Raw genomic sequence first — 25,993 nt, 5'->3', positions numbered from 1 at the left:
ACACAGGTTACCTGTATATACTATTATATACATATACTCGTAGTCGTATAGTGTAACTTTCCGAACGCGCATACTTTTACTTTTTTCTACCAGTAGCTTATTTTGCATGCATAAGTATATGTATTTGTTTTATCAGTGACAAAGGAAGTGCAACGAATAATCCGTAAATACACTTGAAAAATGTCGAATACATTACTTTAACAACTTCGATAATTTCGTTGAAATGACGTTATAAATTTTCGAACGATAAATGATTATTTAAAGCTAACGGATCTACACACGATCGGATCGGTCGGTAACGATCGGTTATCGATGCACGTGACTTGTCCGTCACACAGCCGACACTGACGTCAAACTATTGTACCCGCTGCGATAATACACTTATCCAACCTCCTCGTCAAGTGAAATTCCTTCGTCGATCGATGACTTCGTTGATACTCGACCATTGCGATGTCTGCTTCTCCACCTACACAAAGCAATATTAGAAAATTAAGTGCAGGAAATTTTTTTTTTTTTTCAACGAAAAAATGTAGATTCTCCATGTTGGTAGTTCGTGTTGTAATTTCGTGCGAATGACTCGTAAAAGATTTCAAGATACGTATCCTCACGGTGTGTTCTACGAAGCCGCGAGCAAACTGTCTTTCTAGGAAAGAGCGGAGAAAGAACCTGAGGAGGGGAAAAAAAGAACGGCGCATTGTTCCTCCGCCGGCTCGCAGTCTACAACGTGAAAGCTCTCTGTCCTCCACGTTTTTCTGTTAGCACGAGTCGAAGGAGTCGACCACCGAACACAGAGATTATAGGTCATTGTTATTCTTAACCTCGAAACGCGTGCTACTGCTTGAAACGGGCATAATTGGCGGGAAAGAGTGGAACGCTCAGACATTTGTAGCGCTTCCAACCCTCAGTTGGAAGGGGTCTGAGATCGTCGTTGACGTGTCGGTGAATGGTATTCTAACCTCAATTCGTGTGAAACGATTCATAAGTTTACAATCGTTCGCCAAACGTACTATTAACGTTGTCCTTTTTTAACACTTGATCAATCGAGATGCATTATGCAGTTTTGATTGGGTTCTTTAGAACTACATAGTTGCAAGAGTTGCAAGATTGATATGATAAACAGATAAAAGAATAAGATTCGAATCAGTAAACAATATCCTGAATGTACATATCCATAGGGTAGGTTGTTAAACTATCCCAGGCAATTTCTTTTATTCATTCCTATTCGCCAAACTTCCGTCAATGGGATTCACTTGTCGCCATCCAGATATCACCAAAAGATGGGGTTAGTTTATTCTATAAGTTTTATAGATTAAGAAAACACCTCGGTTTATTAGTGTACATCTAAATTGAATGTTGCAGTACAGTAATTTACATTCATTAGTATTTTTTATTTCATTATTATTATTAAAAAAAATTATTTTATATTTTGTTATTATTTATTTAGCATTTCCATGTCTATGTATATGTCATAATCTAGGATTAAAATAATGTAAATCACTTTAACCGATTTGATTAAATCGCAACCAAAATTAGCCAACGTATATACTTTATATGTTACAAGAAACATTTAACATACAGTTGGCATTATTAAAGGTCCTAATTGGTTTTTTCTGAAACCAACGTTTTCGCAGATATGAACGTTAATTAGCCTTAGCAGGGCAGTACAGATTGTGTCTTATTTTGAGTAGTTACCGTCTAGCCGCGCAATCCTTCATATTCATCTTCTCGCCAGGCATTCCCGTCCATCGTTTGTCGATTCAAACGCCGTATCAGCGAAACGCGCGCGTTTGAAATATTAATTCCTACGATCTGTAAATTCCATTTGAATTGAACTTGCCTTGGCCCCCCTCCCCCAATGAGAATAGAGACGGGTCGATCATCGGAGAACCACGAATTTAGCGAATTCCGATCCTGTTCTACCGTCAAGCTGACTCAGTGACCGTCATATTTCCCTTACGACTCTGACTTCATCGCCATACCTGCATAATTCAGCGTTCCCTATTATGCTTGTCCCCTTTCCCGTAGAATTCACTCGAGTTCTTCGGATCGGTGGTACTTTTAAAAGAAAAGAAAAAATTCTTTTTTTTTCTATTATTCACGTCTACGACGATCATCAATGGACATTTTCGAGTCAACATTCGAAACATAACCACAGCTTGACATTTGTTTGCGTAGGAACAGTCTGAAACGACTGGGTGTGTGTGTGTGTGTGTGTGTGTGTGTGTGTGTGTGTGTGTGTGTGTGTGTGTGTGTGTGTGTGTGTGTGTGCTCGGACAAGAAAGTTTCCGGCTGGCTCGGTGATATTTTACGGTTCACGGAGAATATCCGGTCCCGCCTCACTCTTGCGAGCACGCGGTACAGTTACGTAACAACGGTGGTTCCTTCAAAAAGATTTTTATCGGGCCCGCGTAACCGGTGCGTGTGTGAAGCTGATCACTTAACATTTTCTCAAACCACTTTTCACCCGCTGTCTATCAACCACCAGTTCTTTCTTATTATTTGTACAGACGTGTGGGACCGGTCCTCGATCCACTTTACTTGAAACTCGAGGTCCAATGACGTCATCGGAGAACAGCGATGGAAATCGCTGTGCATCACGCAGTCGGCTGCGAAAAAATGCAGTTGAGCCGTGTTTTTACCAACTTTTACCATGTTTTGACCAATTCTGAAGTTTTTGAAATCGTGAATTTCCATAAACTTCTGCAGTCTACTAATAAGGTATGCTAACCTAAAAAAATTAGAGCATCACATACCGGACGCTGGTAAAGGGAACGTGTTGATTTCCTTGTTCTTTCGTTATTTATGGATATTCTTTGAACAGAATAATCTTCACAGTTGTGGAAATCTGCAGTTCTTTTAAGCAAAGAAGTGATAAAAAAGAAAAGAGGTACATACGTATGAATCAATATGGACCCGTTACAGGTCACCGTTGGGTTAAAGTTAAAGGTTTTCCGATTCGACATTGAACGACGAGCCGTTTTCACTTTCTATAACACCCTGCCCGGCCAGTTCATTTGCCCCGCGCTCATTCCGGACACGTTGGATCGTAAAATTTGTGTTTTATCTATATATATATATAGATAAACACACACACAGATATATATCTGTTACCTTCTGGTCACGTAATTGTTCTTTACGGCGTATTGTTCGGGGGCACGTGCGGCGATTTTCGAGTATTTTGTCGGAAAAGACGTATCGTTGACGGGGTTCGGGTTGTTTCCGGAACGGTGGGAGAGAAATTGAATCATTCTACGCACTTTCTAAACCCATAAAACTGGACTTATTCTACGAAAGTGGAATATTAGATAGTAAACGTCGTGTTGCGCGCGTAAGGCCTACGGGGATAATTCCGTGTTTAGTATCCGTTGGAACATTCTTCATTATGCAAACGTAAATGAATGTCTTTCACGACCCCCGTAATGGGACCATTAAAATTGTGTCGAGTGAATGAAATCTCTATTATCCGTGGATCATGAATTCACATTGAAAAAAAAAAAACAGCATCGCCCGATCCAAGGGGAGAAACACACACACACACACACACACACGCATACAGTGACGTCCCTTTCCTTCGGTCTGTTCCGTCCACAACAGGGTTAAAATGGCCATTTAATTCACAATGAACGTCCCCGGCGAAGATTTAAAGCGTGTTCCGAGCAGCCGCAGGGGAGGTGTGACCTTCCGTTTCTTCTCCGAATCTTCTCCGAAAAACCGGTTGCTTCCAGTGCTGCTGATTCAGGCCGACCTTGAGTCAGTCAGCATCGCCGGGCCTGAAGTTCAGGGCTCTCAAGGTGTGGTGCTCTCTGTCGCGAGCGTTTAATAAGCCTCGCCGCGAGGTCGCCAACGAGAGACGAGAGGAAACACGCGTGTATGATGCGCGATTGACGCGCCGTGCGGTCGGTACGAGGAGTGGACGCGAGAATAACGTGTGTAATAACAAACCGAAGGCCCGGTGCACCACCAGCGATGGGTTCGCGAACATACATTTCAGACGTGTTTGGACATTTTCAAACAGAAGATGTTAGAAGAACGGTTCGAACAGTGATATGTAGTTGGTCGTGTCGAACAGGTCGAACGCTTGAAATAGTTGAAAAGTTGTCAAGCAGTTCAATCTGGACTGTTTATTGTAACGACCGAACCTCCCGTTGAACTGTTCGAATAACTCCGCAAGAATTGTCACGACGCTTTGGAATAGGCCAGCGAAACGGTGGACGACTCGGGGGACAATAAAAAGAAGGGAAAAGAAGGACTAGGAAGAACCCGGGGAGAAAAAGGCGAGGGGCGTATTCTCCGAAAATAAGCGGCTATCTATTTTCGGGAGCGGTAGCTCTCGTACGATGAGCTCGTAGGAAAAACACCGGGAGGTTCGGTGACATTTGATTCGGTGTGTCACTGTTGTAAAACGGTCGTGAAAATGCGAGGAGAGGACCGTTGATCGATCTCCATCTTCCGACTCGTTGATCGTCGTGTCGCGATAGTTGCGGAAATCAATTTTCAAAGCGAATTTACATACAGCTGGGCGAGTCGAAAGGAATCTGACAAAGCTTAAAGTTTAACAGTTTGAAGTCTGATATATTCTGGATAAATAGAAGTATCTTCGTATTATTAACAAAGTGTTAGATGTTTAAGATGGTACAGTAGATGATCTAATTATTGGAGCCCACAGTACGAGAAACATGTTCTGTTCGTGTTTTTGTAAACATCGAATCACAATATCAAGGTGTTTTACACTGCATATTTTTTATTTAACAATCGCCAGAAATACGAAAAAATTAAAATTATAATGAATACAGTTGAAATCGTAAAACTCTAAGTTCATGTAAACGGCTTTAATAATTCAATCACCCGCTGTACCGTGTTCCGTGAACAAGCTGTGATTCAGAGATCTTTTTTTCCGTCTCGCACAGTTAGAATCGAATATGTGCACACGAATGCTCGCCGTGTCAATGGACAGTTAACGGAAGCTATATTATTACGAACAAGTTAATGCTTTTAATGAACACAACGTACACCAAGTGTGCACCGCACGCAATGTACGCGGTCGTTATCGCAGTTTCGGACTCGAGTCGTTGGCTTCTTGGTGTTCGACGCGTTTAAGAGAGTAGAAAATTGTGAGATACCGTGTGCTCAGTTTGCGGTCACGTTAAGCAACGCGCTTATTACATGGATACACGTAATTATTCTCGTTTTCTTCTGACGCCACCCGTCTTCGTTGCGAGTGGACGTTAAACTCCGAAAACACCTGCTTAACGATGATATACGTACATACATACATACATACATACATACATACATACATACATACATACATACATACATATATCCAACACTATTATTATAGGAACAAAGAATCCATTCGATCGAGAATTTAATTTCGCTGAAATTGATCTACACTTAAAACGATTTTAATAGTTATTTTTTTTAAGAATGTTTACTTTCCTATAAAATAATTCCCTTTAAAGTTAATTTGTCTAATGTCTAATGTATTATAATTTCCTTAAACGACTTTAAAGTGCATGTGCACATGCCCGGCCAATCAAGCGAGGACTTCATATACTATAAAAGGAACTTGGACGGTGACGGAAGTGTCGTGCGCAGTCCGCAATGCGGGACTCGTGCCTTCCTTTTATCGCGGAGATAAGGGGGACACAATGACGCGCCAATGCACCTCTGCTACGATATACGTATAATGGGCGCGCGAACCGGAAGCACGATTGATCGAGTGCGCGCGCCATCGCGAATACGAGATTGACGTTCGACCGGGATGTCGAGGTGACGAGCCGTCGTCGACCATACCTTTCGATGACCTATGGAATACGACTTTAGACATTGCGTTTTATCCTGAGACGCGTAACCTTCATTTTCCATGGGGTTATCAAGAGAACAAGGATCAAAGATATGGCCGGGGAGATAGGCAGGCAGTGGAAGGATGATGATAAAGGTAGGGCAAGAAGAATTAAGATGGGTAAAGGGGCAGCGCGGTGTAGCTGTAGACTCTAGACTCTACAGGGATTAGCTTTGGTTGAAGACATCCAAAGGCAGAAGATGACCGAGGCCAGTCGAGAGTGGAACTTTTCTCTATCGAGCTCTCGAGGATATTAGGTACGTGTTGAACGCAACTTAGGGAAACAAGGTGTCCACCCCTTTCTGTTAAGCCTGCTACGGACCTTTTATGCTTCGATTCATTCGTACCAAACATCGCACACAGAAACCATATTGAATCGCCAGGGTGTCGAGATCTAATCGACGAATGTGAATTATCGTTTCGGAGGGACAGACGCCAAGATAAACGCTAAAAATGGATCGACGTGTTTTCTAACCTCTATTTACGGTCACCAACCGGGAACTTTTTTTATTTCCGGTGAAAACGGTGGGGTTCGAAGACAAGAGTGTAGATTCGCCGGCCAAGAAAGTGGTAAAATTATCATCCGAGAGAGATGTATTTACGAGCGTGAACTCTATTCCCGGCTAACGAAGAAATAGGAGGGGAGAGAAAAAATAGGCAGGAACGGTTTTGTTTGCGTGACGCGCGGTGAAAACCCGTCTTTCCTATCGGCCGCCGACCGAGGGAGCCGACAAAAGGGCAACCGGTTTCCGGAAATGGGTAATTTCTTTATTATACGCATCCGTACGCGCGCACGATCTTACCGGTTGCTCCGTGTAGTCTCGTGCTCGCGATGCTCGAACCCGTGATTTTGGAAACAAAGGAACTGGCCGGGAGGTCAGGAATTTACATATGTTTCCCAGTGTGTTTCAACGTATACATACGTGAAATTATTCCCCCGAAAAATTCAAACTGTGCGGATACTTCTCTCACTGTAAGATTCCACGTCTGTAACAATGTTTTGCTCCACCGTTCTCAAAGCGTCGAGATGTTTGTAATGTTTGTATACATTGTACATATGTATACATATACTATAATTTAATTATATAATAGTAGCCTCTCGATCAAAGAACTGCTGTGTTTCCCATAAGGTGACGAAGTCATGGCAGGTGCCCGAAGGCCCTTAAGCCTTTGAGTGAGTCACCGTACCCGAGGATGACGCGTCGCGACTCGCGACCCCGTTTTAAAAACGCATGGCGGCGGTGACGGTTCCATACGCGTAAACCCCCGCGCGCGTTTCAGACGACGAGACAGACGACCTGGTTTCGCGACGAGCAACGAGACAACGCAGGTTGAAACCGATACCAAATCACGGGTGGGGCGAACATTGGAGTCTCCGCTCACTTTTTCTCTCGTGTCGGTCTTCTTCTAATTGGACGACCGAGAAAGTTTTTGCCACGGTTGAATTTCGAGATGACGCGTACGTAATGTACGTATCAAAAGCCGGGAACAATACAGTAGAAGCCTCGTTTATTGCAGCCCCTGCGGCTGTAGAGGTTTCAATTTCCAGAGGTACTGCATTAACCTTCCCCCGTTCCTGTGGTCGATACGATGCTGCGATAATCGAGCTTCAACTCGCTGAGTCCATTCGCGGTAGAGGACGTTCAATCGGCGAAGCGAAGCCGTTCATCTTGCCCGCAGGTGCTGTCCTATTTTTCGTGCTCACGTGTATAGTCTGTATATACGCCGGCAGGTTTGCGTAATGAAGCCGCGATTAAGCAACCGCGTGCTGCTGGCCATCGCTAATTGTCTCTCTGTCTCGAGAATGGAAGGGAAATAGTCGTGGTTGTTTTTCCCCCTGCTTAGAAATTCATTAGGCGTTAAAACGGCACGAGGGATCTCTTTCTGTCTGTTGTTCGATTAATTGGCGTCTCGAAGGTGGATAATGGGGACTAGGGACCTACGGTACATGCACTTCTCTGACGAGCCGTGACGACACACCACCACTATCGGTGCATAACCAGCAAACGGGGGGGACAATGAAAATCGCCTTCGCAACGATTGTCTTCGCTCGCGGTTAGCTCTTAGCCGTGGTGGTTCTAGCATACGATCAGCCGCGAAATTAGTCATCCAGCGGGAAAAGGTCACGACCGAGACAGTGACTCAGATCGATTCCTCCCACCCTCTTCGTGGGGAACGAATACCGATTGACCGCAATCGGACGCTCCTTGGAAACGAGACTAGAACATTGTAGAAATAAATCGTTCGTGTCTGCCTTCGGGCTTGTATTTTTTTTTTTCCATTCCAGGTGTTGAAAACGCCATGCACAGATTAAACGCCGTTGTAACACGGTGGTTAGGTTTCTCAAAATTGCCATGTTATGCGAATTCCTGTTGACGAAACTTCTTAGTTCTTACTAACATCGGTATACATATGTAGATACAAAGAGGAGACAAGATTAGGTTCCGAAAAAGACTAACAAAACTACATACACTACAGTACACTGCGCCGCAATTCTTTGACATTTAGGCTGCCGTGTGTAGCCTTTTTGGGACATTGATAAAATTCTTGAAATTTAGCGCAATGCATATTATTATTATACATATACATAAATCTTTAGCGAAAGAAAAACCACCTTTTATGAAATAATTTCTACAGTCTGTAGGTTAACCGTGTTACACGAGAATTATCTGTAATCGACTTAAGGATGTTTAAGGATAATTAATCGTAGCGTACTCGAAGAATTATTGCATAAATCTTGGATAATGCGGAAACCGTAGAACCACTACGGTTCGGTACTCGGTTCGAAAACATTTCTCGTATCGAATCCATCCGAGACGCCCGTTCTTCGAAGCCATGGCAGTACCCGCGGAGGAGATCGAAAGAAAAGAGAAAAATCTTGTCGCTGTAGTTCATTTAGACAGCCTTCGAAAATAGATGTATCGCGTTAATCAAGCGACGCGGAGACGTCGAACGGTGATTTTAACGACTGGTCTCGTCTCGTCCCTGGTGTATTTATACATATATCGTTCGTTTCGCTGCTGGCGAGCCTTGGCCCGCGAAAACGAGCCGTTTTCAAAACGGTCCGTCTGGAAACGTTTCTTCCCGGTCGGAGTCGCGTCCTGTGTTTACACCGTGGCGGCAATTCGACGTCTCGATCGTAAAACCCGCGTTTTAAACGGGGCCAGGTTATACACTATGTTTCGGGCGTAAATCATTCGGCCGGAATGTATTCATGGCCGAATTTTCTCGAGTCACATTCGAGAAGTACTTCAATCTTCCCTTCTTGCGGTTTAATAATAATGGTAATAATTTACGGGGGCAGGGGAGGGGGTAGGCGTTATTGGGAAAATCGGGATCTTTTGGAATTGTCGAAGTTTCATTCTTATTAAAATTACAACTTTCCATTCGCAGTGTCCTTTCATCTCTGCGATTTCTATTTGAAGACCACACAGAGGAGAAACACATACATACGTGTCCGGTTTCTGTTGATTTTCGGATTTTTATGCCATCTGGTGGTTAAAAGAGAGCAACGTAACCTAATAATTAAAAGAACAACCTGTCAAGTCCAAACTGATACGAGCCAAGGCTGCTTAAAAATAGGTTTCCAAGGAAATAATCTTCTGTAAGAAAATGGAAAATCGTGTTTTTCTTGCGTGGTCTTCAACTTGGTGTTGCAACTTTTGGAATTTCGACTTTCCGATTCCCTCTTTCGTCCACACGGAACCGCTACATTCCTGTTCCTGGGTGGAATTCTAACCACCACTCGAAGTTTTCTTGTACCGATTCTGTTCCAGTCTACTATTACCATCGAACAATACATACCTATTATGATTTCCGATTCGCGGAAAGTGTCCCGTGAGAGATTTATAGAGTTATTGTTAGGAGGGAGGCGCTTGGAGGACCTTAGAATCGTTGACCCATCACGGATCGATTAGACGTTCGACAATATACTATACGTAGTACGTACAGTGAACCACTGAAAAACTGTAGTCATTCTTTAAAACCTAAAGTCGGAGCAGTCGGTATATCTGCGTCACGCAGTATACGGGACAGATAACACGTACACGGTCGATAAGACTAGTTTTCCAATTGTTTGCCCTACAGAGGGACCAATAGGAAACCTATTTTTTTTCTCGGTGAACGTATTTCTATTGACGTCAGCGAGGAAACTTTCTACAGAAGCTTCAAGGGCTCGTTTCGTGCAGAGAAAATTTGTTTGTCCTCGAGGAATCCAGGACTTTAATATTGACGATACGACGAACATTTATCGGTTAACTCCTCGGCGCCGATAACGCCACGAGGTCACGGAACCGATTCGCAACCGCCTGGCATGATTCTATGTTGTCTCCCAGTACTCTTGCGACATTCGCCGTGATTGCATTTAAATGACCGTTTGTTAACTGGAACTTTAACTGGAATCGATTCCACGTCCCTTCGATATCGGAACAACGTTGCCCCCGGGAATCATGGACCGAAGGTAATGAAACGTGTTTCTGTTTGCGAATGTTCTCGAGTCCAGGCGACGATGGAATCCTTTTTTTTTTTACCAGAGTTTTTTTTTTTATCTAATAAACGTGACTGGAGGAACATTGATTGCTGAAAAACACCATCAGACACGACAACGATCGTATTACAATTGTGTTGTGCTACGTGGATTCGATTTCGTGCGCATGTCGCCCGTGAAAAATCCGCGCGTAGATTAGATTAGATTCAGCCTGTAGAACGAGTAGTTACCATGTCGATTAGAAGTTTCATGGAATTGTAATCGTTAAAAGGAACGCGGAAAATTTGATCGCTCCGATTTCTGAACAGACTTCCATTTTCCACTTTTCCGAGTAGAATACACCGATCGATGCATTTTGGCAGGAATTCCTTTTACAAGACCTGACGAATACTTTTCTGCAAATTTGTTAAATCGTTCTTTTAAAGGCTGTACGGTTTTTGTTAAAGAAATTTATCCTTGAATTCTCTTGAAGCGCAAGACTTTTCAAAAGAATATAGCTACACTTTGTATTAGGTGTGCTACTAAATAGTTCAGAAATTCTCTTTATTTATATAGACGATATGTGGATAAACGTCTCTCTGACCTTCCACCCAGTAAAAATGCCGTAGAACGTTGGCGAATTATTAAAGAAATATAAATCAAACAGATATTGACTTTTGGCTTTCAGAAAATCGAATATTGATTTCCTTAAGAATTATTCGGTTACTTATTAGAAGAATGTCTTAACACCAAATGCAATCCTTCTTGAAGAATTTATTACAAAAAGATTCGTTACATTTTGAAGAACACGTACGAAAAGAATTTCTTTTCACACTTTCTACACCTGGGGAACTCTTACGCAAATACAGAGCAAAGTAGAAGTTTCTAAACGGTGGACCAAAAGTGTCTTTCCAAGTTTCGATTGTATTCAATTGTATTCATTTGCATTCAAAATCTCACTCCAAACAATAATATTCTTCGTGCTAGAAGATTCTGTTTAAGAATAAAAAAAGAAAAAAATCGGTATCGAAAGCAATCTCTGGTTGAATCGATCGATATACTTTTTCGTCACCTGGCTCACCTGGATTCGCTTTGGTATCAGCGGTCGGATAAAGGAGGCGGTGGTCGAAGAGGAGAAGGAGATGGAGGAGGAGGTAGGAGAAGTCGCGTACAGTCCCGTGATAAACCGAAGGTGGACAGTGTTAAGTCATTCTTTAGTAGCCGTCGTAGGTGAATCGATCCCTCGGTCCCCGTCGCCGCGTCAGAAATCGTGGATCTATCCACCAGCGGACGTGTGCATATACACCTCGATCGACATCATCTACGAAAGATCAAAACTGTGACGGTTGTGTGGTACGATCGAACGCGAGGAGCACGCACGTTGTTGTATCGGATAAATCGGAATCGAGGCTGGATCGTTTCGCGCAGCTGGGTGGTGGCTCAGCGTTGATCTTCTTTAAGTGACCGTGTTCGTGACGCTGATCGATCTGTTTAACATAATCCCCTTCTGAAGCATATTGATAAACAACCTGTTGAAAGGGTCGACGAACGGAGTGATTGATAATATGTAGTATTAGGTTTTTTTTTTGGGGGGGGGGGAAGTGTTTCGCAGACTTACAGTGACTCACAAGTTTGTTCACGAAAGCCTGTCACTTCTGTTTGACCACTTATCGAAATACGAATTGATATTTCAAACTTAACTGTACAACAGGATGTTAAAACTTATTATAAGGAGAATATATAAATAGAAATTGCATAATAGTTTTCTGACATGAAATTGTTATTTCAGAAATCTGTGAACAAGTGTGTGTGTGTGTGTGTGTGTGTGTGTGTGTGTGTGTGTGTGTGTGTGTGTGTGTGTGTGTGTGTGTGTGTGTGTGTGTGTGCCGGTGATCATAGAAGTGATCTAAGTGAAAAATCGATAAAAATTAAATGTTACACTTATGCGGTATTACTAGGTGTACACATTAATTTCCCCGTTGCCTGACTGTAGTTTGTGGAGTAACATTGCAAAAGTGATCTCGTTCCCTCGAATACATCGGTATGTAACAAACGAATATTGGTGTAGATTCTTGATTAAACCGGACAATATGTTCGATAACGGTTAATCTCAAGTCGATAAGGAAGCAGGCGATTGTATTTTTCGCTATGGAACACTCGGTAGAATTCTCGAAAAATACCTTTAATAATAATAATAATAATAATAATAATAATAATAATAATATGTATTTTTTAACGGGTTATTAATCCTTTGGTATAATATACAAGTATATGAAAGTCTAGAGGACAAATATAATAACTAAGAAAGAAAGTTCAACACCATTTAATAAAAAATCGTGAATTCAAGGTCGTAATTTTTACGATAATTTAGTGATCTACGGTTGAAGAATAGCAACGAGCCGATTAATCGGTGCAATCTTCGAGCGGATCACGTACAACACCTAGAACCTTTTCTCGATTAATATTCCATCGTCGACACCTGCCTGAAATGATTTTTTATTTATCGACGACTCCACCACGGTTGGGCAATGATGCTGATTGGCGAACCGCATCGTTTAATTTTAAGAAACAAAAAGAAAAGAAGAAAAATAGGATTAATTGAAACAGAAATCGGTACCGGAATCGACTCGAGTTGTTGCGTAACCGTACATTTGTATTTTTGTTCCCGATTCGAAAAGAATGCTCGCACAAACAGTCGCTAGATGATCTAATCAACAAGACATAAAAAGGTCTTCTTGTGCAGGACTCAGATAACCGGCCTCTCTCTTTATCGATCGGGGCTAGATTACTTATATACTCTAATTCTTTTTCTTTCTTTTTTTTTCTTCTCCCCCTCGAAAAGTCCGACTACTATCTTTAGATGGTGATCCAATAGCAATATCGGACACTGGCGTTTCAGGTTTTTCACTTGTCGATCGCGAAATTGTTAGCAGCCGACATTGCCGTTACTTACGAATCGGATGACCGGATAAATATATACCGTGAAAACGAAAGCTTTTAACCCTTTCGATGTTTATGTCAAGTATACTCGTCATACAAAAGATGGCACTTTTTTGTTCAGTGACGCGTGTATAATACTCGTTGTTAGGCAGGAAAACGTTTGCATTTGCTATATAAAGTAAAGCTTAGGTAAAACAAGAAACATATATTCGTAATTTTAACACATTTTAGAATATTTCAGGACAAAAACAAAAAAGAAAAAAAATCACATGAAAAAACAGAAATATGCAACAGTATATTCAGGCTGTTCGATAAGTCAGTGAGTTTTTTTTCTAACAATAGGTGGCGCTCAAGTTGCAAAAATAATTTTGTCATTTTAGTAGAATGTATTTCAATTTCACAGCAAATGCATTTACTCTGGTTTTGTCGTGTGAATACTCGTCGTAGCTTAAAAACAATTAAACACACAAGTGTGCAGATTTTCAGAATGAAATAAAACACTTAAAGGGTTAAGGGATTGCTTTTCTAACGGTGTACTCGAACAGAGAGGGGAGTAACTGGCCGAAGATCGATTTCTGGATCCGTTGATCGAGATCAGCGTTTCCACACGTAGTTCCTCTATCTTATCTCGCGATCTAATGTTAGATTCCACCGAACAGCGAAGAGGTAGGGAGAACGCAACCGAGCATCAGTCGCGAGAGCACCAGCGTCGGTTCTACGGTTTAACGATAACAATAACTCGCGATCGCTTAATTAATCGGTTCGCTCTGAATGATCTACAGGAAGCAAGAACGTCGGTGAAACATGGGGTGAGTGTTTGACGATTACTCGTTGACCATTATTTGTTCGAATAAATTGTAAACAAACAGACCACCAAGTCAATTAACTTCAATGCTTTATGAATTTTTTGTAAAATTTTCGTTAGGTTGGTTACCACTTGATTGATTGGCTTAACTTTTAGGTATTTCACACATTAGGTCACCGATTGTTATTTAACCCCTTACGTAGAAATGACCATTTTTTTAAAAACCATAAAAATTTCTTCTAACTTGTAAAAAAAAGATTATTATGATATTTACACATTTTCTTGCCTTCTTTTCTTATCTATAAGCACTGAAATTTAAAAGTCTATTAATAGGCTACTGGTCAATAAGGTGTTAAAATACATTTGATCACTTTGACGAACCTATCGTAGAAATACCAATGGATCTGTTGAACAAGCAGTCCAGAGGGTCCACTTTGTACTGGATACATGGTGCAGCTCTGTTACGAATCAAACCAATATGTATATGTATGTTCCTACTGACAGTAGTGTATATTTTGGCTCTTTTGTCGAAAGAAAATAAAGATTTATGCTTCAGATAGAGTATATACCATTTGATTGGAATGAATGATATTCGGTTAATTTTGTGAACACAAAAAAGTGGTGGCGGGGTGGGGAGTGGAGGGGGGGGGCGAAGATAAGAGCGTTACAGCAACGTCAACAATTATACTAGAAACGTAGATACCAAAGGGGACAGACAATGTATGACCATGCGCCAACGCACATGCAAATGTTTACTCGCACTGTTAATGTATTTTACAAACAAATATTTGGTATAGTTATCTACGATGGACTAGGTTCCATTGGACAAGCGTACAAGAAGGAGCCGTTTTATAACGAAATGCAGTACGCCTTAGAATTCGAACAAAGGGAATCTTCCTGTATAACCATCCCTCTGAGATCTTTCTTCCTCCCCACCACGGATGGAGCAACCCTTACGACGCAACATGGAGGGACGAAAATGGCCCCTCGGGCAAACCGTATACTATAGTATACATATACCTGATCGGTTATTGGACCTCGTCTACCTGAAACGCGTTCCTTTCTCAGTCTCTCGCTGAACGTTTTATCGAAGTGCAGAGAATATTCGTATAACCTAACTGTGATCGAACGACCGAATTTCGTCGTGATTCTGTACCAAGTTACGTGAATATTACCGTAAGTGATTCAACCGATTTTAGTTACCATTTTTGCTGTGATGCTCTTCGACGCTGCACTCTGATATTTTATCGATCACCAACATCCGTTAACGCCAGTCCAGTATCTAATCTGGATGCTTTCTCGGCCGCGACTCAAACGGATCAAATCAATTGGGGCTCACTTACGAATTTATTTGTGAGAGATTTGTAGGAGAACAATAGGTGTATCGGGCTGATTGCTCGGCTTATTATGCGAGGACCGTTATTCGTTGAAAGTGTAACGGTCGATTTCGATTCGAAAAGTTTCTATAGGCTCGGTTAACATCAAAGTACCCAAACTGATTCACTGTTACTTCGATTTCTTTAGGATTTCGCATGTTTCATGTCTCGTGATACCCAAACCTACATCGTAATTGTAATTACAGTTATTTAAAGATTGCGACTCTTGAGGGAAAAATATAGCGTACATGGATTTAATTTTGTTGAAAATGATTACCAGCGACATTTTCGTAGAAAGAATGAACGTTCGAAAAATTCCGCCAATAATCGAATAATATTGATTTTTCTTTTATTTCACAAAGCACGTCGGTAGACTGCGGACGTTCATGCATTTCTTGTTACTTAATTAGTAGTTAGTTAAACTTCTTTTGAGGGAAACTTAAGGAACGTGGTTTCCGATCGCGCTTGAATCCTCCCCTCAAGCGATCGATGATCACAGATTTTCCATCGTGCGATCACTCGACGGAACGAATTCAACGTTCCGCCGCTTCCGATACTTTCTCCTCTTCGTTCGGTAACGTCGATAGATGGAAACATCGATGAACTCGCAGCTCGATCGATAATCATGGATTTTCCATCGTGCGATCACTCGATGGAACGAATTCAACGTTCCTCTCCGCTCTACCGTTCTTCCGATGTTTTCTCCACTTTTCATGAAAACGATCGTCGACGCAATACACGTATTATTGATAGACCGCGGATATTATGCATTCAGTTATTATTCTCTTTGGAACCTGATATTTATTTCACTTTCCATGTTCCGTTAAGGTTAAGTAAATTAACCCCCCTCCCGAAAAATCTATATTTGCATAAACATATTCGCAGTCCAATTATCGATAATCCCGGTCTCGAAAATCGTCTCTGGTCACACGATACGCGAGAAAGCGCGCTGGTAGCGTTCACCGACCGCGCCGGAAACGAAATCAACACCCTTCGAATCTTCGACTGTAGCTTCACGCGATCGGTGTCGATTTTCCGCGTGCGGTCGGCGTGTCGCGGCTCCCGGGACACAGATACGCAAAAATGACCACGGAACCAGAAGTATTCAGACAGTCGCGTGTTTATGCTTTCGACGTTTTTTTTTTTTTTTTTTTTTTTTTTTTTGCAATCATCGACAGCAACCCGCGGATTTCACTTCCGTTTTCTTGCGGAAAATCTACGTAGATCTTGACAGAGAAGCACCACTAAACTACCTGAAATGTATCAAGTTATTTGTTTCTTAATTTAATGTAAATGAACGGGCATAACCCTATTTGTACAAAGCAGTTGTAATAGAATGGAAATGAACAGCGAACTTTGTGCGATTGTATGACGGGAGTGGGATGAAATAAGGTACAGTTACGTTATACGTATAGTAATTTGTGAAATTATCTAGACGTGTTATCTATTAACAAACTGCTAGGAAGTTTATGCAAATTCAAAATGTTGAGGAATACTATAAATGCGTAAATATCCACGGTCTATTTATTAATGTCATTAAATAACTTCATTATTATTAATATTAGATATTATATGTAATAATAATAATAATACAGTTATTAAATTGTTGTATATTATGTAATACTAAATAAATTATCATAAAGAGAGAAAATATATAAAAGAAGAGTGTGGTCCTTTGGAGGCAAATTATCGTCTCCAGAATCTGCTTTATCGGTGGGTCACCGACGACCCACAGCCACAGCCTTTGTAACACGACGTTTGTTATCGGTGTATTTATTAATCGATGATATTTACAGCGAGGAACGCGTGGTCTCGGACACTGGAGGTGGGGCGAGCAGGTCCGCCGGCAGACCGGAAGTCCTCAGGAGCAACCACGATTATTTACGCGGGAAGATGGAACGTGGTCTGCACGAGCGTGACCGCGTCGGCGTTCAGGACTACGTTCTACTCGAGGACTTTCAAAACGAGGCGGCGTTCATCGATAATCTACGGAAACGTTTCAACGAGGACCTGATTTACGTGAGTGATAATCGACGATACAGTAGACTCCTGTTTGATCGGCCCTATGGCCGGCTAATTCCATACGTATCACTTATCACCTTTCTATGTAGGAGCAGAGAACGGATGAAATTACATATTATGAACATTTGAAAACTGCTACTCATTTAAAGTTTGATCAAAAATTGAATTGAAAATTCACACGAATAATGATACCTTCTTTATTACAAAATATGTTGTTATGTTTTTAGTGACATAATATTATGAAATTTACCTTAAGATAAATTTTGCCGTTTCCCTGACTAATAACCTAGCTACGCCCAGATCTGCGTTTCTGTTACTTTGCGCTCGAGTCTGCCGACAGTTCGCTAATTTAATTATCCGTACTTAAGACGAGCGATCCCGGATGTGTATGCTTCGATAATGGTATTAACAAATCCAGCAACCCCCTTTTTTGGGGGAGAGACAAGTGGTTTCATCTTTTTGTGCGATCATTCGCTTTCTGGGAATAATTAAGTAAAAACTCCCGTTTTGCAGACATACATTGGCCAGGTGCTCGTGTCCGTGAATCCTTACAAGAAGCTACCGATTTACAGTAAGGAAACGATCCAGTACTATCACGGAAGAAACTTCTTCGAGGCACCACCGCACATGTAAGAAGCAATTGGAACTTTTTTCTTTTAGTAATATCGTATGAAAATATTCTGTTTCGTGACGGTTAATTCATGAAGAATATAATTTCTTTTTTAGTTTTGCACTGGCGGACACCGCGTATCAGTCAATGTTGAAGGAGAGCTTGGACCAATGTATCCTCATCTCAGGTATTATTCGTTATCATAGTTAGTAATTATTTTGGTAAGGACGTACCACTACGTCATCCGACATCAAAGTGTTAACATACTTAATGTATATCCAAAATAGAACGGTAAAAAGAATTGTCAAGAAACTTCCACAAATAACCCAAAAGTTCCGTAAACTCGTCGCGGACTTTACGATCTGACTGTGGTCCCTCGGTACTGGATGGTTAATTTAGACTATCATGTAGCAGTAAACGATGTCGGTATGTAATGTCGTTCGTTCCAATTGCGTAGGCGAATCCGGTTCAGGGAAGACCGAAGCTTCGAAAAAGGTCCTGGAATTCATCGCGGCGGCGACCGGTCACAAAAAGCAAGTGGAGGAAGTAAATGATAAATTGATCGGTAGCAATCCCGTGCTCGAAGCTTTCGGAAACGCGAAAACTAATCGCAATGATAACTCGTCCCGTTTCGGCAAATACATGGATATCCAATTTAACTTCCAGGTACAAACGACAGAACAACACATATCATTTCTTAATATTCCTCCCTATCTGCGTACGTTGTATCGTCATCCTAACTACGATACGGCGAATCGTATGGTCATGGATTCGTATTATTATATGTATATACTATATACATACATATATGATTTCGTTTCTGTCATTCAGGGAGATCCGATCGGTGGTAACATTTTGAATTACCTGCTCGAAAAGTCGCGAGTGGTCCATCAATTCTCGGGTGAACGGAATTTCCATATTTTCTATCAGTTATTGGCCGGTGCCGGAGACGACACGTTGCAGAAATTATTCCTTAAACGAAATTTGGACACGTATTATTACCTGAGCAACGGTGTAAGCGAGATCACACATTTAATGTAACGTTTGGTTAACGTTATGTTCCAAGTAAAGGTCACGTGTTTCCGATTGATTTCTAGACGAAAGGTACGATAGACACTATCGACGATGCGAAACAGTCAGCAGGAACAGGATGATTTATTCGCCATAGTCGCGTCGGTGCTGCATATGGGAAACATCGGTTTCACGGAGGAAGATGGAGTTGCAAAAATTTTGAAGCCAGCTTCCGTCGAAGCTGTCGCCACCGTATGATTCTTTATTGAAATATCTCTTGGACCACTGCTTACAAAGCGGTACAACAGCGGTTGTCGGATCGCTCAAGGTCACTGTGAAGCTATCCCTGTTATGCTTGTAGGCTATATGTATACCTGTACTTCGTCTCTTAAACAATGGTGATACGATGTAAATCACTGAGAGCTTCATTGATTCTTGACCGCCCCCCAGGCACACAATGTTATACGGCAAGAATCATTGGAGGCTGTTTATACGTCGTAGTTGGGACAAGTGGCCTTGAGTGCTGAAAGTAATCTTTCTTTTTATTTGAATGGATCAAATTGATTCGCAGCTACTGGGATGCAACGTGAAACAATTGGCGGATGCATTCACACACCGCACAATAGACGCTCGTGGCGACGTGGTCGTTTCTCCGTTGAACAGAGAGTTGGCGATTTACGCGCGGGATGCGCTGGCCAAAGCCGTGTACGACAGATTGTTCACGTGGCTGGTTACCAGGTTGAATAAATCATTGCAACCGGTCCACGATCCACCGCGGAAGATGGTCATAGGAATCCTTGATATTTATGGCTTTGAAATCTTCCAAAAGAATAGGTAACGCCGAATTCTGAAACCAGATTCGTAATTTTGATAACAATACTTCATCGTGAATCTTGCTCTACAGCTTTGAGCAGTTCTGTATAAATTATTGTAACGAGAAATTGCAACAGTTATTTATTCAATTGACACTGAAGTCCGAGCAAGAGGAGTACTTACGGGAAGGAATTACCTGGGAGAATATTCAATATTTTAATAACAAAGTTATATGCGATTTAATCGAGGAAAAGCATAAAGGTCTGCCGTATTTCTCGTTTTTTGACGGACGTTAATTGAATGATTTCTTAAATGACTGTGGAATTTGGTTTTATTTCATAGGAATAATATCACTGATGGACGAAGAGTGTCTCCGCCCCGGTGACCCGACCGATCTGAGCTTCCTGGAAAAGTTAAATGTCAATCTAAACATGGTCAGCAGCCTATGTATTTCCATTGCAAAAGGTTTATAGTTTTTAGCTTTTCAACATAATTGTACATTATAGGAATTCAGATTGGTGCATTATGCTGGAGATGTAACGTACAATGTACGCGGATTTCTGGAAAAAAATAATGACTTGCTGTTCAGAGATTTGCGCGAAGTAATGTCACACACAACAAATTCAATCACCAAGGTATTTTCCTGGCTTTAATCAGAGTTACAGTCAATATACAATACTTTATTCCATTACTCGAGTAAAAATGTATGATTTTTGTAGAATGTATTTGATGTGAAAGATTTAACTAGTAAGAAGCGACCGGATACAGCTATCACACAATTCAAAAACAGTCTGAACAATCTTGTGGATATTCTTATGGGCAAGGAACCATCTTACATTCGTTGTATCAAACCTAATGACTATAAAACGCCTAGTATGTTACATTTATTATATCACTTTTAATAGTCAAAGAACATTTCTTCTCAGTTGTAAAAAGAATTCTATTTTCAGAACAATTCAATGATAAGATTGTACTTCATCAAGTGAAATATCTGGGTCTTATGGAGAATTTACGAGTTAGGCGAGCTGGTTTTGCCTACCGAAGGCCATACGAACAATTCTTACAACGCTATAAATCCCTGTGTCCACAAACCTGGCCCAACTATCACGGCACAGCAAAGGATGGTGTACAAACTCTAGTGTGCTACCTTGGTTTTGAACACGACGAATATAGGATGGGCAAGTAAGAGTCGTTCATATGATAAATATAATCTCAACGTCTTGTGTATATGTATGTGTACGAATGGATATTTCGCAAAGTGGGTACAATTTTCTGTGCAGCACAAAATTGTTCATTCGATTCCCTAAGACGTTATTCGACACAGAAGATGCCTTCCAAATGAAAAAACACGACATAGCTGCCATCATTCAAAGTAAATGGAAATGTATATTAGTAAGACGAAGGTACTTGAGAATGAGAAAAGTGGCAATCGTCTTACAAACGCATATTCGAAGATGGCTTGCGAGACGCGAGGCTGAAAGAAGACGAAGAGCAGTCATTACCATTCGAAGGTACTATAAATCAACTTTACTTGCTTTCTAATTATTTTACAGATCATCTATGAGCCTAAACGATTTTCTGTAGATTTATTAAAGGATTTATCACACGAAATGGACCCCCAACTGAGATAAATATGGCATTCATTGAATTAGCAAAATCCCAGTGGTTAATCAAGCTCTCTAAAACACTTCCTCTTGGCGTGTTAAACAATTACTGGCCTCCCTGTCCATACTCTTGTCGAGAAGTACGATAATATGTCTATGAATTTATCGGTCTATTTGTACATGTGAATCTTTTCCGTAAAAAAATGTAATAATAATTCGTTGCAGGCCTCCGAACACTTGCGCGTTTTGTATAAAAAATGGAAGGCGCGTAACTACAGATTGGCCTTGTCAAAAGAAGATAAGGAACAGTTTGAATTGAAAATTTTAGCAGAATCTCTGTTCAAAGGGAAAAAAAAGTCGTACGCGAAGAGTTTAGGACCAAGATTCCAAAACGATCGGCTTGGTGCGGAACACAAAGCGTTAAGACAGAGTTTCGTTAGCAATATTCTTCCTAGAGATGAAACTATAAAAGTAAAATAGTTTTCACCATCTACTTGCATCTTCCAAAATAGCTATGATATGTAATATATTCTTCGTCCCTTTTCAGTACGCGAATCCTGTCATTAAATATGATCGGCACGGATACAAGTCCCGTGAAAGGGTTTTAATTTTAACAGAAAACGCAGTATACATTTTAGACACGTTGAAAACTTTTAAACTTAAGCACAGACTTCCTTATAAATCTATAGAAGAATTGGTGGTTACCGGTGAATCGGATAACCTATTGATTGTGAGGATACCACCAGAACTGAAGAAAGATAAGGTTTGTTACTGTTGTTTTCTTAGAAGAATTACTTCACGTCATTACTACATCGTATCTTACAGGGTGATCTAATACTGGAGGTACCACATATAATAGAAGCACTAACAAAAGCAATTGATGTCACCAACAATCCAAATATTCTTAAAATTGTTCACACAGAATCGTAAGTACAGTATAATTATGGGAAAATACAGATACTAATAATGATTTATATTGCATTTTAGGGTCTCACACAAACTAGTCAGTGGTAAAGAAGGTGTAATTGAGTTCAGAACCGGTACAACACCAGCCATTAGTAAAAACAGACAAAGTGGACATTTGCTGGTGGTAAATACAAACTCTGCTGCATAAAGTTCTTAATATGAATTATAGTTTTTTTTTCGTATTTACACATAATATTCTAGGTGGCCTCTCCATGATATCACGGAGAAATTTTGAACAGAAATTATTATGTTCTTAGAAGGAAGTGTTCAACACGAGAAGTATGGTAGGCTTGTGATCTAGAGCAGAAAATTGTTAAGAAGAAAATAATATATTAAAATTTATTATATTTGTTGAATGAAACTCGCAGTTTTGTACCTTGTTAAATGGTATCAATTTGTAAAATATTTTATGAAGTAATGTTTATTTTTGTAATTACTGAATTATCAGAAAAGTGGACAATTTCAAAGTGGTATGGATTGTCCAATAGGAAAGAATCAGTGCCTTCTATGAAATTATTGTTAACTGATCGCACAAGATAATAATTTATTATTAGGTATCTTACAGGTGCACTACAAAAACAACCTATTCCCTTTTTCTATATTTATATTATGTAAGTCACTGTGCCATTGATAATGTTTCATGTTCAGAATTATCTTATCGAATATTGACAATATAGAATTAAATTGAACTATTAACCTTAAGTCTTAAACAACGAGTGGATTTTACTAATCTTTCTTACCATAAAACTGTCCTTATTCTGAAAGTCAATTTTGAATATGAGTCTTCGTTTATTTGTTTGTTGTGTATGTAAAATATTTAAAAAACACATTGCTTAATTATTGGAAAGTACAGTAAAATTTTTGTTTCTTCATTTTTTTCGTCATTACTTCTATTTCACGGTGATATTTATTTGAAATAAAAAGAGATTAAGTTGTAAAATATAAGATTCTTTCATTTTTCCTTGTATAATACAAAATTATTTTGTATAGACACTTTAATCTTATCTGTCATTAATACTTATCTCGAAAAGAAAAGTGTCTTTTCCTTAATACTAACATACAAACAGTGTATTTCATTATTTTTTCTTTGAACTAGAAGGCTCCTTCTTTGTGAGAGACTTCTTCCCTTCCAAAGCTTTCTCTCGTAATTCATCTTCCATGGCTTTATTAACTGTTCGGGTGATCATTTGTTTCAACTTGTGTGCATCTTCCACCTGTTTCTTTTTAGGCTGAATTGGTGCGTCTGCAAATAATAAAATTATCACTTACCAGGGTTGGTTAAATTTACGGATCTATTTATATATATCTTCACACAGATCTATATATACAGTAAATCACAATATATATATATATATTGTAAATAGCAACTTTTAAGTACACCTAATAATAGAATAAAAAAATAATTACGTATAACTTACTGTTTCTGCGTTGAATGGCAGGACTTTTTTTACTTTTCTCTTTAACTTTTCCCTTCGTCGATGAAGGTACCTTAGTTTTTACTTTTAGTTTTCCCTGGGGCATTTTCTAAACTTTCAACAATATTTTTTTTACCACTGAACACAAAGTACACAACACGTGTTTCACAAACCCACGTAATTTAACCTTAACTACTCTTCATTCTAAATAGAGAATAACATAGCCAGTCACAACAAAACCACGTGACTCTTACAAGGACGTTACGAAAGTTCCATTTTTATAAATTAATTTTTTATGTACTTATATTATATACAAATTAAAGAATGGAGAACGACATTTAGAAACAATCTACGGAAAATTATAAATTCAATAAAAGCGGCCTTAGATACTTATTTAACTTAAATTCTACTTATCTATATGATTCTACATATACTTGTACTGATACTTCTACTGATACTTTTGTTTCGATACCGCGTAAGTATCGATACCATCATACATCAATTCGACCCTACCCGTGATACGCTTCTCGGTTAGGTCACATTTGAACAGCTCTTAGACTGTTATAAGGGTAGCTTTCGTCCAGACAAAGCACTTGATTTGTAGCTGGAGGAACGTAGATTGAACCACTGTCATTGATAATAACAATAAACGACCAGAACACTGTTAAATTCGCATTTAATCGCGGAATACCACTATTTTTTCGACCGGTGGCGCCACCCGTGGCAATTCGCTCAAACTGCTAGCCAAATCATACCGACAGGAGAGTGAAAATTCCTAATGTGGGAAAAATGCGAATATCTCAGTAATTAAGCGCTTGAAATGAACGTCATTGGTCTCAAATTGTTCCTCAGCGCTTAATGCATCGATCCAATAGTCCAGAACCCCAGAATAAGTAAAATTAGTTATGCCTGTATTAACGTTGACCCTTATGGAGCGGCAATCCTAATTGCAACAAATTTCGATTACATTTTCACCGTTGAACGGGCATCATTTTTCCTCGTCACGCTTTAAATTTGAAGTTTTAAGATTGCAGATAAGTACTCTCTAGCGTCTGGGACCCAGTAATTACAAGAACATTGTTAAAATCTCAATTGTTTGCAACGGTTGACACTCTATCACGCGATGCGTACCCAGTTTAGTTCACTTTAAATAGCCCTTCCAACGTTCTATGGACAAGTTACGTCTTGATCAAGCATTCCGTTTGAAGCTGAAAGAACGTAGATTAATCTCCTGTAATTGAAAATAACAATAAACAACCAGAACATTGTTAAAATCGCATTTAATCGTGGAGTACCACTATTTTTTCGACCGGTGGCGCCATCCGTGGCGTAACGCTGAAACTGCTAGCCATATAATTGGTTAGTAGTTTCAGCGATTCGCCACGGATGGCGCCACCGGTCGAAAAAATAGTGGTACTCCGCGATTAAATGCGATTTTAACAGTGTTCTGGCCGTTTATTGTTATTATCAATAAGAGTGGATTAATCTACGTACTGTCAGCTACAAATTGAGTGCTTCAGCTAAACGAAAGCTGTCCGTATAACGGTGTGCGAGCTGTGTAAAGTGAACTAACCGGGGTACGCATGACGAGATACAGTGTCAACCGTTGCAAATAAATTGCGATTTTAACAGTGTTCTGGTCGTTTATTGTTATTTTCAATGACAGGAGATTAATCTACGTACTTTCAGCTACAAATTGAGTGCTTCAGCTAAACGAAAGCTGTCCGTATAACGGTGTACGAGCTGTCCAAAGTGAACTAACCGGGGTACGCACGACGAAATACAGTGTCATCCGTTACAAATAATTGTGATTTTAACAATGTCATTGTAATTTCTGGATTCCAATCGTTAGAGAGTACTAATGTACGTTCTTTGGACTTCGAATCTAATGCGTGACGAAGAAAAATGATGCCCGTTCAGCGATGTTAATGCGACCGTAATCTGTTGACATTAGGTTTGCTGCTCCATAAGGATCTGCGGTAATACAGGCATAAATAATTTTCCTAATTCTCAGGTTCTGCAGTATTGAGTCGTTGCAGTAAGTCCTTAGGAATAATTTGAGACTAACATCGTTCATGTGTAACGTCTAATTAATGAGATATTCGCATTTTTCCATCACTA

General features: G+C 40.1%; 2 protein-coding genes across 2 annotated transcripts; one reads left to right on the top strand and one right to left on the bottom strand.

The window, feature by feature from the left end:
- The first annotated feature begins 13,959 nt into the window (after positions 1–13,959).
- On the top strand, positions 13,960–22,673 carry LOC107191313 (myosin-IB-like). The gene is given in 20 exon segments (XM_015580310.1): positions 13,960–14,059; positions 17,228–17,450; positions 17,967–18,082; positions 18,180–18,250; positions 18,521–18,729; positions 18,895–19,077; positions 19,161–19,198; positions 19,200–19,326; positions 19,646–19,908; positions 19,979–20,148; positions 20,230–20,522; positions 20,607–20,760; positions 20,838–21,069; positions 21,168–21,398; positions 21,472–21,631; positions 21,717–21,962; positions 22,039–22,254; positions 22,317–22,417; positions 22,479–22,581; positions 22,659–22,673. Coding segments are annotated over 20 exon segments (3,156 nt in total). The 5' UTR covers positions 13,960–14,054.
- A 749-nt stretch (positions 22,674–23,422) lies between these two features.
- On the bottom strand, positions 23,423–24,160 carry LOC107191393. Its single transcript, XM_015580421.1, has 2 exons — positions 23,876–24,160; positions 23,423–23,700 (listed from the first exon to the last, which is right to left on the bottom strand). Exons 1-2 carry the CDS (start codon positions 23,976–23,978, stop codon positions 23,534–23,536), a joined length of 270 nt encoding a protein of 89 aa, XP_015435907.1. The 5' UTR covers positions 23,979–24,160; the 3' UTR covers positions 23,423–23,533.
- Positions 24,161–25,993: the final 1,833 nt, after the last annotated feature.

This window comes from Dufourea novaeangliae, unplaced genomic scaffold (assembly GCF_001272555.1).
Source record: "Dufourea novaeangliae isolate 0120121106 unplaced genomic scaffold, ASM127255v1 scaffold246, whole genome shotgun sequence".
Lineage (NCBI taxonomy): Eukaryota > Metazoa > Arthropoda > Insecta > Hymenoptera > Halictidae > Dufourea > Dufourea novaeangliae.
Note: the sequence above shows the minus strand (reverse complement) of the source record. Positions and strands in the feature narration are given on the sequence as shown.

Bases quoted from the DNA above. Each gene is read 5' to 3' on its own strand.
- LOC107191393 (XM_015580421.1), bottom strand. From the start codon at position 23,978: ATGCCCCAGGGAAAACTAAAAGTAAAAACTAAGGTACCTTCATCGACG. The intron at 23,701-23,875 runs GTAAGTTATACG...TATTATTTGCAG, and splicing joins TGCCATTCAACGCAGAAACA to ACGCACCAATTCAGCCTAAA.